At 37.5% G+C, this 18,573-nt stretch overlaps 1 protein-coding gene across 2 annotated transcripts in view; it reads right to left on the reverse strand.

Annotated features, from left to right (window-relative positions):
- LOC150103869 (ATP-binding cassette sub-family A member 2-like) overlaps nucleotides 1–18,573 on the reverse strand; it is a 975,482-nt gene that overhangs the window by 565,260 nt on the left and 391,649 nt on the right. For both annotated transcript variants that reach the window (XM_090397162.1, XM_090397161.1), the window contains exon 21: nucleotides 9,652–9,761. In XM_090397162.1, coding sequence (XP_090253288.1) covers nucleotides 9,652–9,761 — 110 coding nt within the window. The remainder of the gene's footprint in view (nucleotides 1–9,651; nucleotides 9,762–18,573) is intronic.

Below are 18,573 nucleotides of genomic sequence, written 5' to 3' on the forward strand. Positions count from 1 at the left end.
ATAAGAATACAATTTAGTTGGCTAAATCCCAAATTGCCAGCCCATCCTCATTCGTTCAGTATCAAAGTAGATACACAACAGGGTGCACCACGAGAAGGTGAGGATTGGACATTAGGTCAGAAGCCCTGGTCGGTTCCCCGCATTCATTTAAAGGCTATGTGGAGGTTTCCTCTCAGTTATACAGCTTTGACCCTTAAGCACCCCAGATTTGAACGTTTATTTAAGAAAAGTGCTGAAGCTTTGCTTTACCGCCCAAACTTGAATTGGAATGTATGCTTATCGTTATCAAAAATATGTGAAAGTCTGATTAGAATAATGCATAATTAAGGTTTTTTTTTTTTTTAAATACTGTTATAATTAACCTTTTACTCAGTTAGAGTATAACATTATTGGAAATATAACATCACATAGCTCATTCTATTTCAAATAAATCCACTGTTTGCATTCTACCTTGTATTAACTGTTTTTTGCTACTGAAGATGGTCTGTAATTTTCAGACTGAAAAATATGGCCTTATAATAAATTATTACCTTTACCTTGTGTTTGTGTGTAAATAATTCACAAAACTATGGCACAAGTTTTCCTAAAAGAAAGAATAGCTAAAATTTTGTTTTTTTTTTCAACTTAAGTTAGACTACAAAAAATTTTAGTTTAATCCTTTATCCAAGTGTAAGCAAACAAAGTTTGCACCTGAAATATCTTCAGGACTGAGGGAAAAAAACAAAAAAACTTTTGTTTTTTTTCCCTCATTCTCTCTCTTTTTAGATTTAGAGAACATCTTTCTCTAAATCCAGAGTAATTTAATAATAAGGTGAGAACCTTTTGCCAACTTGTATAGGTAAATATGACTTCTCCATTATTTCCACCTTAGTATCACAACTTCTGGGTCTGGCTCCCACTGACGAGACCTCAATAAAGGTGGAAACCAATCTGGGTAGTGGCCATTCCCTTAATGCATAACATTATACATATCCACAAGGATATGTGCTTTGCATTATGGGAGCTACTAAGACAAGTGATGAGAGTTTGGTCCACCTTTACCATGAATTGCCTGTCCTGAATATACTTCAGGCACAAACTTTGTTTGCTTACATTTGGATTATGGATTAAACTAAATTTATTATAGTCTAACCAAGTGGGAAAAAACTTCCAACAAAGAATAGCTAATTTCAAAAAAATAAACTTCTTTAGTGATTTCGAACCCTATACGAAGTTAGCTGTCCTTATAAACTATCCCAAAAAACTAATTACACTATCCCTTTCTCTGATCTCAGTTTCAGCTATATACAAAATCCCATGTTATAGTAAGTTGCTTCATTTGGTGTGAAGAATCACCAATGTGAAGAGACCAAGAGAAGAAACTTACATTCAACTTGCCAAGAAATGATATTCTTGTCAATTGCCTTAGTACCTCATAATGCAAAGCACACTTCCTTTCAAATGTGAATAATGTTATGCATTATGGGAAGAGAGGCTACCAGACAAGTTTTGATCTTCATTGAGGTGTAAAGTAAAGGAGCATTCATCATATGCCTAGAATAGTTAGTATAGGGGTGCAAGAGAGCCTGATAGTATTAGGAAGAAGAAAAGACAGATGAGTAGTATGAAAAAGAGAAAGAGAGAGAAAAAAAGCTTCACCTCTTTTCTATCGCCATGTAGGCTATATAAAAGCTATACAAAGGCTATCCTTTTTCATCTCATGGAGCTGAATAACCAAAAGACCAACAAACTAAAATCCAGAGATAACTGGTAACCAGGTGGCTAGCCTTATACCTGCCTTGAGATGGCCTTGATTTGCTCTTTAGTTATCTCTACAGTAACCATAAGGCAACAGTGAACTAAGAGGATGGAATCATTTAAGAAATCTCTCATAATAAAAGTAGAGAGAATTTTATCTCTCCCTGGTGAATATTGAATAATGCAGGTGGGTTATACCACCCAGCCAAAAAATTGATATATCCTAGAATGCTTCTTTCTAAATACAAAAATAATCAGATTGAACTATAAATTTTCCATAATGCAATATTGTAAAGCATCTGTATTTCATCTTGATGGTTTTCATATCCGTTTTTTTTTGCTAACTTTCCATAGGCGATATTTTAACTCATTAATTGCCAATTAAAATCAAAATTTTGTTTCCACTGCTAACATGTGGGGAGTATTGCAAAAATATAACCAATTCTGTTGTATGGAATGGAATGTCCAATACAATACAATACATAATTATCTCCCAAATATTGTTTCTGCTGTTTCCAGTCTGTAACAGATGTCACATATTTGAACTCCAAGATTCAAGTACCTCCATTTGATGGAATTACTGGAAGGTGACCATATACAATTCTCCAAGCAAGATCCCACCTGCTAGGGTATCCTTAAAACTTCAGTAAGTTATTACAGTGTTACTGTTAGTGCCTAATTATAGGAATTCATGGAAGAAGATGTTAAAGATTTCCTGGCTTCTACTGATAAGACTTTTATTGAAGTCTCATCAATAGAAGTCAGACCTAGAAGAGGGCAGAAGTCATACATTTCCTATATATGTGGTACAAGGTGTATTACTTTCTTAACAAAATTCAAAATAATTTGAATTAGAGATATTTGAAAAAAAGCCTCCCCCTCCACTTCATTACAAATTAAACTGAACTTGTCAAGAAATTATATTCTTGTTTAATCCTTTATCGAGGTGTAAGCAAACAAAGTTTGTGCAAAAAGTATCATCATGATGCATAACGTTTAGCATTATGCACATTTGAAAGGAAGTGTGCTTTGCATTATAGGATATTAAGGCATTTTATTATTATTCAGGCCTCCATGGAATAAAAAGACAAATCATTGGAGGTGCTTCCTAGGAACCACAAAGTCTATCATACTACTCCTTGAACTCATTGACCATTTGTACTCTCACCACTCTATCAGGCAATGCAATGCACCGTTCATCTACCCTCCATGCAAAAAGAGCACTCTCACCTTCTTGCTCACAGCTTCCTTTCGTAACTTCCAGGAATGGATCCTTGTCATCACTCCTTCCCGCTGTTCAACCAAGCAAAAGAATCCCCCAGTGTCAATCCTGTAACTACCTCTCAACAGTTTAAAAGTCTCAATCATATCACCTATCCTTCTTCTATCTACCAAACTCTGCACTCCACATTCCCTCAGCCAATCCTCATAACTGACATTGCACAGTCCTGAAACCATCTTTGTTATCCGCTTCTATAACCCTTCCACAATTAATCTATCCCTTCAAATCCTGGGGAGCAAATTTGAGAACAATAATCTAAGTGTGATCTGATCAGGGTCTTATACAATGAAACAATAACACTTTCATCTCTGCAGGTCAGCATCCTTCTGAATATTGCAGCAATCTCTGTACCTTCATCACCTTTGCCATATGTTCCTTGAATTTCAGTATTCTATCAATCATCATACCCAGATCTGTAGTCTCCCCTACTTCCACTAGAACAGTTCCTCCAATAGAGTATGCAGCCTCCCATCGATGTATCTCAAACTTCAAGACTATACATTTTGCTGCATTAAACCGACAACCCTATTCATTGCCCATCTGTCAAGTCCATTCAAATCCTCTTGCAGGGCTGCCACATCTGCACTACTACTACCAATAACCCATCCCAGACAACTGAATAGCCCCCCCCCCTGCAATCCACTAACATAAAGGCTAAACAATACAGGTCCCGGTACTGAGTCCTGTGTGACCCCACTTGCAACCTCCTGCCTCCTTGATATTTCCCCACCATATACAACTCTCTGATAACCATCAGAGTCAATCCTGAATCCAGTTGACTAATCCGATTCAGGATTAGTCAACTGGATTCAAACCAATGTGCTGCAACATAAATATCAGCTTATCATGTGGCACCCTGTCAAATGCCCCTGCAAAATCCAAAAAATGACAGTATATGCCTTTCCCTCATCAACTGCTCCTGTCACTCCATTATAAAAGGCAGTCATATTACTAAAGCAAGAACGCCCCCCCAATTTCTCCAAGATCTCAACAACTACTGGCCTATAATTAGACACATCCAAACTACTACCACCCCTATGCAATGGCACTATCCCATCCTCCTTCCATTTCTTGGGTACCTTTCCCATAGCCAGACTTTCATATCATTGAAAAGGTCAATGGAGCTGTCAGTTCTTTAGCACATTCTCTTAAAACCCATGGTGAAATACCATCCAGTCCCACAGCTTAACTGACATCCAGCATATTCAGTATTTGGAACACACTTTCCTCTTGAAATTCTAAACCTCAAACCTGACCTATCCCTCTAGTATTAAAACTTACTTCTCCAGGATGCAATACTTCAATAAAGTGTTCATTGAACAATTCCACTATGTCCTCTGCATCAGTCACTCTATTCCCATTTTTATCCCACAATGTCATTCTTCCACAATCATTTCTCCTCCTACTGGCCACATTGCTAAAAAATTCTGTAGGATTTTCTTTGGATCTTAGGGCCAATCTCTTCTCGTATTCCAGTTTCGCCTTCCTTACCATACTAGTCACTCTCCTGGCCTGTGTCTTATATTCTTCATGCATCTACTCTCCACTCCTCATATTTCTTCTATAACCTCTTTTTCACCTACAGTTCCTGTTTGATACTGTTTGTCATCTTCTTTACACCAAATTGTGTCCTCTTCTTCACTCGTGGAATAGAGCTTACTATTGCTGCTAACGAATATTCCTTCACAATTTCCCAAGCACTAATGATATCCCGGCTTTCCAATTCTGCCCTCCATGGAGCTGTCCCCAGTTAGTATCCAAAACTATTATAATCACCAGCCTTATAATTCCACATATGTTCCCTTTTCTTTGATGGTCCTGCATGTCTAATTCATCTTCCAAGTAAAAACCACATGGTCACTCTCTCCAACAGGAGGGGCCAGGGGAAGAGATGTCATCTTAGTCATTATCAGCTCTTCTGATGCTATGACCAAATCCAAAATTCTTGAACATCTTGTTCCCTCTATTACATGTTGCCTAAGACATTTGTCCCTCAAGAATTCTTGAAATTCCATTTCCTTATTACTACATGCATTTTCCTCTTCCCAACTTATACTGCTGTTGTTAAAATCTCCCATAACAATCATTCTTCTTGCATTTGCCAAGCTCAAATGTCTAAACATCTCCTGCACCCCACCCTCTGTGCTCCTTGGATTTTAGTAACACTCCACTATATATCCTGTCTTGCCCACCTCTACCTCACATCATATGCTTTGAAAACCATTAGTGTCACTGTCTTCCAAAGCCTCCACTCTTAGAGGACATGAGTCATCACTTATCATAAGCAGTACTCCACTACTGTGTTTTCCCTTCCTATCCTGCCGAAAAATGCTGTACCTTGCTACTTCTATTCTTGTTATTATATCATCTTCCGTCAACCATGTCTTAGAGATCCCAATAATGTTTGACCAGGCTCATGCTATCAGTGCCACCAATTAATCTCCTTTATTCTGGATACTCCTGGCATCTGTATAAAGCATAAAAATGTCTGCTTCTATACCTATCATTATCCCCTCCAGACTCCACTCGACTTGGCATTACCTGAAGTCATCCCCCTTCCCCCAAGCACCCATTCCTACAAGAAGCCACCCCTGTTACCATCCACCCTGGGAATTCAATTTCCTTGCATTGACACACTGACTCAATCAGAAAACAATCTCTCCTACATCCTTCCTCATTCAAATGCAAGTGGTCTCTCTTGCATACAGTTCCTTGCATTTGATGTGAAGTCATTAACTTCTATATTCAAGTAGGCTAGTTGTGAAGGTTTGTTTGGTTAGGTTCCCTCTGAGACCTAGGTTATAGAGATCTTTTAATATTCCACATCTCTATGCAGTGTCATAAGCTTTTTTTTTATGTCAAAGAAAACTGAAACTAGATGTTTATATTTCAGGAATACATCTCTTATAGATGGAACAAATGATTCAATGCTCATGCCTACAAATGCCACATTCAGGCAATCTTTTCTTTATAAATACCAGAGAAATCTGGCATTTATCATTTTCTCCAATACCTTACAATGACAGTTGGTCTGAATGACAGGTTAATAATTAACTGAATGAAAACACAATTCTGGGATGGCAAATGACAATTGACCAAGAAGATACCTTTCTCTATAAGTATTCTGCTGTATAGAAAGAGAAGGAGATCCATTAAAGATAATGTTTTATCATCTCATAATAAATGTCATCAAGCCCAACTGCAATGGCATAAGAGTGAGAGTAGAAGAGCTCTTTGGGTTCCTCCTTAACTAATGGCTGATTATATGGCTCCAGCTCATTTGTAGAAAAGTTCAGCTACTGTTTTTCTTGTTGTTCTTAGAATGTTAACAATTCAGGAGAATATGAACCTATTGCTGCTCGCAAACTTTTCTCCTAAAGTTTCTGCAATGTCTTTGGGTTCAGCAAAATACACCATTATGTTCAGGGTAGATAGACAGTGAAGAAGAAAACACAATTTGGTGTACAGTTGATGACATAAATATCAAACAAGAACTGCAGATAAAAAAAAGGTTACAAAAGAGATATAAGATGAGGGGTGGAGAATTATTATTATTATTATTATTTGACACCTCCAGGGAGTCCAAAGACTCATCGAGGGAGAGTGTGCCAACAGCATCGAACGGTTCGTCCCCATCCAACTACTAACCGCGCTCAAACTTATTTAACTGAGCCATTAGTAGCAGAGGCTCTACCAATCGACCAACCTTTTGCTAGAATACTTGAAGAATATAAGAATATAGGAGAATACTTCACGATACTTGAAGAATATAAGACTCAGGCCAGGAGAGTGACCAGTATGGTAAGGAAGGCAAAACTGCAATATGAGAAAAGAAAGAATGACAATGTTAGGTAAAAATAGAGAGTGACTAATGCAAAGGACATAGTGGAGTTGTCCAATGAACACTTTATTTGGGTATTTCATCCTGGAGAAGTAGATTTTAATATTAAAGGGACAAGGTAAGTTTGAGGTTTAGAAGTGCAAGAAGAGTGTTTCAAATACTGAGTACTCTGAACGTCATTAAAGCAATGGGATTTTGCCACAGGTTTTGAGAGAATGTGCTAAAGAACTGACAGCTCCGTTGACCTGGATTTTCAATGAAAGTCTGGCCGTGGGAAAGTTGCTTAAGAAGAGTAAGATAGTGCCACTGCATAAGGGTGGTAACAGACTGGAAGTGTCAAACTATAGACCAGTTGGTATTTCACAGTAGTTGTTAAGATTTTGGAGAAATTAGAGAGGAATTATAAGGGTCGTAACAGACTGGAAGTGCAAGAAGAGTGTTTCAAATACTGAGTACTCTGGATGTCATTAAAGCAATGGGATTTTGCCACAGGTTTTGAGAGAATGTGCTAAATAACTGACAGCTCCGTTGACCTATAGACTTCCGTTGAACTATAGACCAGTTGGTATTTCACAGTAGTTGTTAAGATTTTGGATAAATTAGAGAGGGATTATTTACAGCTTTGGGCAGATGAGCGTAATGATATCTGTGAGAGTCAACATGGATTTGTTAAGGGATGCTCTTTTACATAATATGATTGCCTTTTACAATCAAATGACAAGAGCAGTTGATGATGGAAAAACATATTCTGCTTTTTTTTTTTTTTTTTTTTTTTTTTTTTTTTTATGAAGGCATTTGACAGGGTACCACATGATAAGCTGATATTTAAGTTACAGCACATGGGTTTAGATGTCAAGTTGGTAAACTGATTCAGGATTGGCTATCTGATAGGTATCAGAGAGCTGTGTATGAGGGAGCAGTATCAAGGAGGCAGAAGATTACAAGTTGAGGTCCCACAGGGCTCAGTACTTGGAACTGTATTTTTTAGCCTTTATATCATTAACATTGTCAATGGACCGTAGGGGAATATTCAGTTGTTTGCAGGTGATATGAAGCTGGGAAGGGTTATTAGTAATAGTGCAGATGTGGTTGCCCTCCAAGAGGATTTGAATAAAATGGACAGATGGACAAATCAATGGGGATTTCAGTTTAATTCAGGTAAATGTAAAGTCTTGAAGTTTGAGATACATCAATGAGAGGTTGCATACACTGTTAGAAGAACTGTAATGGAGGAAATGGTGAGACAATGGATCTAGGGATGATGATTGATAGAAACCTGAGATTCTGGGAACATATGGCAAAGGTGGCAAAGATAACCCAGAGGATTGCTGCAATACTGAGAAGGATGCTGACCTGTAGAGATAAGAGTTGTCATTCCATTGTGTAAAGCCCTGATCTGACCACCCTTGGACTACTGTTCTCAAATTTGGCCCCCCGAATTTGAAAGGGATAAATTAACCAATGAAAGGTTGCAGAGGCAGATAACAAAGATGGTATCAGGACTATACAATGTTAGTTATGAATACAGACTGAGGGAATATGGACTGTAGAGTTTGGTAGGTAGATAGAAGAGGAAGTGATATGATTGAGACTTTTAATCTGTTGAGAGGTAGTTACAAGGTTGACACTGGGGAGTTCTTTTGCTTAGTGGAACAGGGGGAAAGAGCTAACACAAGGGCTGTCCCTGAAAGTTATGAAAGGATTTGAGCAAGAGGATAAGGAGTGGTTTCTTTGCATGGAGGTTGGTTGAACTGTGAAATACATTGCCTGATAGAGTGGTGAAAGTACAAACAGTCAATGGGTTCAAGGAATAGTATGATAGCCTTTGTATTTTCTAGGGTGGGCCTCCCATGATGAGTCTTGTGACTCCATGGAAACTTGAATCATAATAATAATAATAATAATAAACATGTGCTTAAATGTAACACTTAAATGCATTTAAAAATATTTAATTAAGATGGATTAATTACAAATATTTCTGCAGATTAATTTCTGCAGAAGAACATTAATATCATTGATATTTTGGCAGAATGCAAGACAGCCACTGAATTTATCTATTATTCTGTCACTGTTGATTAATAGATGTTTATGTTCTCAATATCCCACACGAGCAGTGGAAGAATGGAGGAGAGCAGATTGTAAGATCTTATGCAGAATACAAGAGGTCTATTGTAGATTGTATTGTCTATCCACAATTGGAAGGATTGCATCCATGTATATAGATTTAGAGACTCAGAGATGTTCAAGTTCCACAGTGGAACTTGATCATCCATGATTCTCTAAATAGACATTTTCGAACAGGTCAACTGGCAGTGGAAGTGCCATGCACTGGCTACCAAGATCACCCCAACATCATGTATGATTTCTTCCTTTGGAGATTTGTCAAGGATCTTGTGTACAATACTCAGGTGACACACACTGATGATCTGATGACAAGATTACAGCTGCTTTTGAAAGCATTCATGTGATGTTTTTTGATTCGCTAATGGTGCTTATATTGAATGTTCATAACTTCATTACGTTAATAAAAAGCTGTTTTGTTTTTTGTGTCTAAACTTCCTTGATTGATAATTCTATGTGTGATAGTAAATTTAACATTAAAAATTTTTAAAATAATTTTCAGACATTCTATACAAGGATTAAAATCAAAGTCAAATTTCAAAAATTAAACATGAAATTATGAGTCTACTACAGTTGAATGGATAATCAGAATAAACATAAAAAGCAGTTCAAAATACCAAAACTAATAACTTGATTATCAACAGTGCTACTAAGTAAAATGAAAGCTTACATAGTCGTAGTTTTTCCTGCTCCATTATGTCCTAAAAATGAAGTAATCTGGCCTTCATATAAGTTTAAACTCAGTCTATTAACAGCTAACTTGTTTCCAGTTTTGTATTTCTAAAATAAATAAATAAATAAATAAATAAACAAAATCATGTATTCAAGTTTTTAAAACAAAAACCACATGACAGTTTTGTCGGGATGTACATATCATCATATACCAAGAACATGCAACTACTTTTAAACTCATTCAACATGTCTGAGGCAATGAATTCCACTTGCCAATTAGTTTCCATAAAAAGAACCAGCTCATCACTTCCTTGCTCATACTTTACTCACAGAGTTGCCAGGAATAGCCTCTTGTTCTACACCCATCTATGAAATATTTCTTCCACATTAATTCAGTAATGACCCCTTACCAACTTAAACAACTCAATCATATCTCTTCTCCTCCTATTCATAAGGCTTTGCAAATTTCATTCCCTCAATGCCTTCATACTCAATATTCCAAAGACAAGTTAATGCTTTACTCAATTCTCTGTAGACACTTTTCTAATGTATGCTCATAACCATGAAAACCAGGTGACCAAATTTACGCACAATAATCAAAATGAGGCCCCTGATCGAGGCCTTATACTAGGGGTTCCAAAATGTTTTATGGTTCACGGCTCCCTTAGTGTATCAGGATTTTTCCAAGGCATCCAAAGTCAGAACATAGGCCCACCTAACAGTTACAGTGCACAGATGGTGTGGTTAGGTTGGTTAAATTAAAAAACTAAATGAAACATGTATTTTAAATTCACAAACAATTCATGCAAAAAAGTATTAAGAGACCAGGGCACACAGTTTGCAAACCACTGCCTTTGCATCACTGTATAACTAACATGAGTTATTCACAACATACGCAAGGTAACCATTGAAATTCAGATTTTCTCCTCCCCTACATCCAGATCGCTTCTCTTGCTATCTTTCAAAATTTCCCTACAAATTGAATTGTACACTTCACTTTCCATCACTGCCTACCAATCATCTTCAGAACCTTACACTTTGGAACAATGAACGACAGTCCAATATCTGTAGTGCATATCTCCTGTACATATCTCCTGTTATGCAACATTATGTGGCACTACAAGGCTGGTGATTATGAGGGCAGGAGACAGCTTGCAGGTGTAGGAGTTAGCTGGAAAAGAGATCAATGCAGCTTGGGGGATATTCAAGAATTCTATTAGATATAGTAGAAGCCATGTCTAAATGTATTCCAGGAGTCAGAAGGTTAAATAAGGTATGTGTGAAATGGATGAATGAAGAGATTAAGCATGCAATACAGAGGAAAAAGGCATTATGACAGCATAAGAGAAGTGGTAATAACCAATTCCATGAGGATTACAAAGACCAGGCAAGGAGGGTGACTTGGTTTGTAAGAATAGCAAAAAAGTGAAGTATGAGCAGCAGTTAGCTAAAAAAGGCAAAAAGAATCCTAGGGAGTTCTTTCAATATATAGCCAGCAAAAAAAAAAAAATGATTATGGAAGAATGACACTGATAGGAGAAAATGGTATAAGGACAACTGCTTCAGAAGATATTGTGGAGATACTTAATTAGCAGTTCATAGAGGTCTTTCATTCTTGTGAATGTGACATCAAGGAGAGTTTGAGAACAGTTGATGATGGGGAGGAGAAGCTGAATGTAAGTGAGCAAGAGGTATATGGAGAATTGAACAAACTTGATGTTAATAAGGCTGTTGGACATGATAATATATCACCAAGTATTTTGAAGAAATGTGTCAGGGAGCTGGCATCTGCCTTGACATATTTTTTTAATATAAGTCTTGCACTGGGTCAAGATCCAAAGAAGTGGAAGCAGGGCAAGATTCTTCCACTTCATAAGGGAAGTAATAGAACTCAAGCATCAAATTATAGGACTATCTGTGTGTCAGGTGTTGTGGTTAAGTTATTGCAGAAGCTTGTGAGAACTAGGATCCAGAATTAGGTTGACAACAATGGTATTATCTTTGATGGACAGCATGGTTTTGCTAAAGGGAGGTCATGTTTTAGTAATCTATTTACTTATTACAACAAGGCAGTGGTTCTTAACCTTTATACTGGCCTGCAGCCCAGTGAACTTCAATTTACATTCTCGCACCCTCTTGAAAAATGTGTTTTTTATTTGTTAGAAAAGAAAATTTATTGCAAAACAATTTATTGAAAAATACATATACACATATGTATCAACATAAAATCAAAATAACATATCAATTTTTAGTGACTAATTTGTTGTTGCTTTTTCGTAACAATATTTTAAAAGCGAGGTTCCTTTGTCGAAAGGGCTATGTGCATATAATCATTTGCATTTAAGCAATTTCGGATTTTTGTTTTATGTGCAAAAGTGATGAAAATCCCATTTTGCAAAGATAGGTGATAGCGAATAGTAGAAGTGTCTACAATGCTGCCTTCACCAGTTGTGGAAATGGTTCTGAGTACACCAGAATTGTTATAAATCCAATTTTTCAAATTCTATTTGAATAGGTGCATGCTCGTATTTCAATAAGATCGTCTTTTATTAAATTACTATCATTAATTTGAAAAATCCCGGGTTTTTTCAAATTAATTCTCCCACATTACCTCAACCTCCCCCCTCCACTTTTTCCAAAAAACCCTTCCTTTTAACAGCCCAACAGCAGAAGTATGTACATTGCAGAAAGAAGACAGCCAACAACATCCATAAAAGGTATCTGCAAATTTTCTTTTCTTCCTCTATTATTCTGCATATACTGTATTTGTCTCTATAATACATCTGTAATGGCCTAAGAATTCTTGAGTAAAAAGCCAATGACATTGAAAAAGGGGCATTCCTAAACGAAAGCAGGAAAAATAGACATAAAAAGAATAGTTTATAACTACAAGGGTCCAGGTAAATACCTGGCAGATGTAGGGACCGTGAAATTTTCCCAGAAATAATACCTAGAATTTGATTGTGTTTAAGGTGCAGTATGATGAGCTGTGTGTATGGCAAAAGGACCTCCTAGATGAGTCTTTGACTCCATTGGGTATTGGGATAATAATAATAATCATCGCCCAAACCCCTGTGGTGCACCATCAATAACTTTCCTCTTTTGAGATACTGCACCACCACCATACACAACTCACTGATCTATTATGTAATCCCACCTGTTCGAATTTAGTTACCAACTTGTTAGTTAGAAATCTATCTAAAGCTTTTTTCAAAATCTCAGTATACAATGTATATGCATCTCCACTGGCCAATACATTTATCACCATGTAATAGTACATAAGCTAATTGGTAAAACGTGACCTCCCTTTAATAAGCCCATGCTGACAGTTCAGAGAAATTGCTGTTTTTAACTCACTTATGTATCCTAGTTCTCACCAAGTCTCTAACACCTTAACCACAACTCCAGATATATATATAGATTGGCCTATAATTTGAAGCCTGTCTTATGACTGCCTTTGTGAAGTGGAAATATTTTACCTTACTTAAACTCCTTTGGGATTTGTGCTGTTGCAAGACATTAAAGATATATTCCAAGACTGATGCTTACTCTCTAGAACATTCCCTTACAATATATAGTAATGTGAGGATGATGATTTTGGGACCATCGATGTAATGATGATATGACAATTTTGCGGCCTTTATTGTTCAACTTGTATACTAATAATGTTGGGTCTTGTGGTAAGGCTTATACATTGGCTATTCATAACTGTATATTTTAAGGAAATTAAAATGTAGACTAATATATTGACTAAAATAAATTTAATTAATACTCCCAACATTTTGTCTAAGTCAAACTGTTATCATCGGGGAACAAAGTATAATATGATATGTGCACTTGGAAACTACACTAAGTAATGAGGCTGAAATATGTCAACTGAGAGTAAGCCTAAAGTCAAAATTACCCTCCCCCCCCCAGACTAAATTCCTTGACTGTTTCCACCACTTCATGTTGAAATATGAGATTGAGAGCTACCCATATTTGGGGCAGTTTCATGCTACCTAACTTCATCAGCTTTGGTTGCATGAAACTGCCCCAAATTTAGGGCAGAAGCAGATTCAATTGCTGCAATGGAGTAGAGTAGCCTTCCTTGAGCATATCATATGGTGGGTGTGCAAAGCATGATCAGCAAGGCCTGAGTGGCTACAGTGGTCCGATGTTGGCTCTTCTGCCTGTTTGGCCATAGTAGGATAGTTTATAACTACAAGGGTACAGGTAAATACATGGCAGATGTAGGGACAATGACGGTCTTTGGTAGTATATAAAGGATACTAATTTTTTAGGATTTTAGTTAGTTTTACAGATGTGCCTTGGAAATATAGAATAGTGATAGCTCTAGTATAGTCGCTATTCTGAAGATAGAAAAGGTGGGGGCAAATTTCAATATTTTACTACAACCATGAGCAAAGGACACCTAATTTAGCCCAAGGGTGCATTATTTAGAACTTAAGTTTATTCTCAGTAGACATGCTTCAGCCTGATTACTGTGATATGCTCACTTAGTAATTCAACTATTTGTTTTAATTCTGCTACCTTCCTACCATCAAAACTTTTTAAAGTCATCCGTCCATAGTCATTCATCTTTTTACTTGCCACATAGCGAAATAACTCCTTAAGCTTCCTTTTGGATTCATCAGCTAGCCTTCTCTGATAAAGCCTTTCTTACCATTTATTTCGTATGGTGATTCAACGGCCATGAGCCCCCTATTATGGGGAGGTACGGCACCACCTCAATCCCCCGTATTTTTATCCAGACTTGGTATCAGCACAGCTGACAATTCAGATATTGCTGGAGGGATCATCTTAGGTATTCCTGACTGTATCCGTATGTGTGTGTGTTCACGAGGCCAGTTTGCCTGTTTGTGGGATGAAAAACCCCAGCTAAACTGGGGAGGAAAACCCTGCTGTCCATGCCCAAGACCAGGCTAACTTGGCTATGGCTGAAGAAGATCCTTAAGCTCCTCTCGTCGCCGAGAATCGAACCTAGAACACTCCTTCCCATGGCATATGGTTGCGAAGCGCAAAGCTACTAGGCTAACCGAGCAGGCCATGGGCATGCTGATCACCTTTTTCTTTATAATCCCTCCACAACCTTCGTGTGCAACTCCTGCTTAATAAAACTATTCACCTATCTAACCTGATTTATCATTCTGACTTTGGTATACATTCATATACTGCTTTCATCAAACACCTCTTGACCACCTCCCATGCACCAACAACATATCTCCCCTCCATTACTCTGCTGAAAGCTTTCTCCTCAACTTGTCACAATCACCTACTTTGTAATTCCACAAATATCCCTTCTTAATAGAAAATTCTGCAGGCAATCTTCCAAGTCAAGACTTCAAGATCACTTTCTCCAATCAAAGGCAGCATAGTTAGATACGTGTGACTTTCATTAGGATAAGTGTTGTTGACGTAATTTCTTAGTAACACTAGTTTTTCAAATTTTTAATACTCAGGATTTTGTGTATGTGTGTGTGTTAGCTTTCTAAATCACAGCTGAAACAATTTTATGTAATGTTTTTCTAATTTGTATGGAATGCCATGCTGCAGTCTTTGCATAGACTGTTATGCCACATCTAAGTATTGATTCACAAATATTGATATACAAGTGTTTTATTTATTTATTTTTTATGTTAGTTTAAATGATGTTTAAACTTGGAAGAGTTTGATGTTCAATAATACAGAGTTTGGTATGTAATCTGACAGATGATTTTTAGATTCTCAAGTAGAATGTAAATTGAACTGCATCACCAAGTCAAATTGTTGTGATTAATATCTGCTGTTTAGGCTGTGTTTTAATTGTGTAAATAAATAAATAAATAAATAAATAATATTAATGCTTGGTCATCTTTAAAACTATGCTATGAAGGTGGACATACACAACTACAAAACTCTTGCAATATGCTGTAGGATAGCAAGGATAAAATGTGTGATTAAAGTTGATTAGTCTTCATCTGACAGCCAAAATAGTTCAGGAGAAATGGGAATTCCAATGGTTCTAGTCATTCGCTTTTCACTGTACATAAGAAAAATTCAATTTAGAGAACAAAGTCACACTATGATATTCTTTGGAATGGTAAAATTCGCTTTCAATTCCATTTTTCAAACTGCAAGAGCTTAGTGGTTAGTCATAGTAGTAATAATATATTCAAATATCTATGAATGAATATTAAGTTCTCACAGTAACCAGCAGACATTACTAAATCACTTAAGGAATTGACAACGTAGATACGAATATAAATAAAATTAACACCTTAATAAATATTTCCGATATTTCAGCAACATCACATTGCCATCTTCAAAAGGAACTTACAAAAAAAAAAAGGCACGTGCACGTAGGCACTACAATACAGTAACTGAGAATGAGGTGATGAAGCAATTGTTCTCCTAAAAGTCCTGATGGCGCCCTCTAGCTGGCTCAATAGGTGTTCTTGGCCGTTGGGTTGAAGGTCTGCTGATGTAAGCCTCACAAATTTGGGATAGTCTCATACAACCAAATTTGTTGAGGTTTGGAGAGTTTCTTAGGGGTGAGGCTGATTCCATAAATAGTCTTTTGAATTTGTATTTGTTATGGTGTATTACTGTAGCTTTCTTCCACCGTATTCTGTGGCATATATCCAGAGCACTGTCCGCAAGACCAGAATGGCTGTAATTGTGAAAACAGATGGAGTCCTTGTGTTCAGAAATTCTGATATTTGCTGTCCTGCCTGTTTGGCCAAAGTAAGACAGTTTACAGCTGCAAGGGACCTGGTATACACCAGGTAGGTCTAGGGGAAGTGGTTGGTCTTTAGTGGAGCGGATAAAGGATGCCAATTTTCTGTATGGTCTGTAACAGGAGGTCAGGTCATGTTTTTTTAAGATTTTGGTAATTTCTTCCAAGGTGCCTGAGATGCAGGGAATGGTGATGAATTTAGAGCAATACAATGTTGTGGAGGGGTTTGTGGTTTGTAGGTTTCAATATTTTTTGGATTTTTTTTGGGACGTAAATGGGACATAATGGCACATTTTCTTTATGTATTTTTGGGAGTCCATAAATACGGTGGGGGGGGGGGGGGTATAGAGTTAAACGGCCTTAATCTGTTGGTAACTTCTACAGGCCAAGAAGTGACTTTCTTAGGGAGCCTGTGAAGCTTTCTGATTTGGTGGGATTGTATTCGATAGGGCGGAAAGTAGCCCGATCTAATAGAAGAGCATTAAACTTACCTGTGTAATCCTTTTGGTTAAGTACTACAGTTGCATTTCCCTTATCCGCCGTTTAACTCTATACTCCACCCCCAATATTTATGGACTCCCAAAAACACATAAAGAAAATGTGCCATTACATCCCATAGTGGATGGCATTGATTCCCACACATACAAATTAGCTAAACATTTGGCCAAAGAGCTCACACACTATACTGGCAACACACCATCACACATAAAAAACTCAGCCCACTTGAAAGCCAGCATAGAAAACCTTACACTCCAACATACTGACATAATGGTCAGCTTTGACATCTCCTCGTTATTCACAACTGTCCCACTCAAGGAAACTTTAGAGCTAATCCAAGCTAAATTTTCTCCTGATATCTCAGCCCTATTTCAGTTCACAATGAACTCAGGCTATTTCATTTGGCAGGGAAAATTCTACAAACAAATAGAGGGGACAGCCATGGGTTCACCACTCTCCCTGCCCCTGGTCAACTTCTTTATGGAGACCTTTGAAGAAAAAGCCTTAGCCTCTGCCCCACAAAAACCAACCATATGGCTTCACTACGTTGATGATGTGTTCGCTATTTGGCCACATGGCTCTGAAACACTTCTCTCCTTCTTAACACACTTAAACAACCAACACCCCAGAATTAAGTTCACCCTGGAAAAAGAGGAAAACAACAGTCTCCCTTTCCTAGACACACTAGTTACCCGCCAGCCTAATGGAACCTTGGTTTTCTCAGTTTACAGAAAACCCACCCATACAGGCAGATACATTCACCAACAATCCCCCCCCCCCCCCTCACAACAATATGGAGTGGTGAAAACACTATACAACAGCGTTAATCTAATCTATTCTAACGACATGGCCCTAAACACTGAACTAAATCACATCCTCAACACTTTTTCAGCCAATGACTACCTTCCCTAAAAAAATTCCAAAAAATATTAAAACCTACAAACCACAACCCCCCCCCAACCCTGCACAACAAGGATTACTCTAAATCCATCACCATTCTCTGCATCCGAGGCACCTCAGAAAAAATTACCAAAATCTTAAAAAAACATGACCTGACCTCCTGTTACAGACCATACAGAAAATTAGCATCCCTTATCCACTCCACTAAAGACCAACCACTTTCTCCTAGACCTACCTGGTGTATACCAGGTCCCTTGCAGCTGTAAACTGTCTTACTTTGGCCAAACAGGCAGGACAGCAAATATCAGAATTTCTGAACACAGGGACTACATCCGTTTTCACAAGTACAGCCATTCTGGTCTTGCAGACCATGGTCTGGATACACGCCACAAAATATGGTGGAAGAAAGCTACAGTAATACGCCGTAGCAAATACAAATTCGAAAGACTATTTATGGAATCAGCCTCAGCCCTAAGAAATTCTCCTAACCTCAACAAATTTGGTTGTATGCGACTGCCCCAAATTTGGGAGGCTTACATCAGCAGACCTTCAGCACAACGGCCAAGAACACCTACTTAGCCTGCTAGAGGGCACCATCAGGACTTTTAGGAGAACAATAGCTTCATCATTTCATTCTCAGTTACTGTATTGTAGTGCCTACATGCACGTGACTTTTTTTGTAAGTTCCTTTTGAAGATGGCAACGTGATGTTGCCGAAATATCGGAAATATTTATTAAAGTGTTAATTTAATTTATATTCGTATCTACGTTGTCAATTCGTTAAGTGATTTAGTAATGCATAAC

The sequence above is a fragment of the Typopeltis vanoorti genome, chromosome 8 (assembly GCF_054136105.1).
Source record: "Typopeltis vanoorti isolate ZY-2024b chromosome 8, IOZ_Tvanoo_1.0, whole genome shotgun sequence".
Taxonomy (NCBI): domain Eukaryota; kingdom Metazoa; phylum Arthropoda; class Arachnida; order Uropygi; family Thelyphonidae; genus Typopeltis; species Typopeltis vanoorti.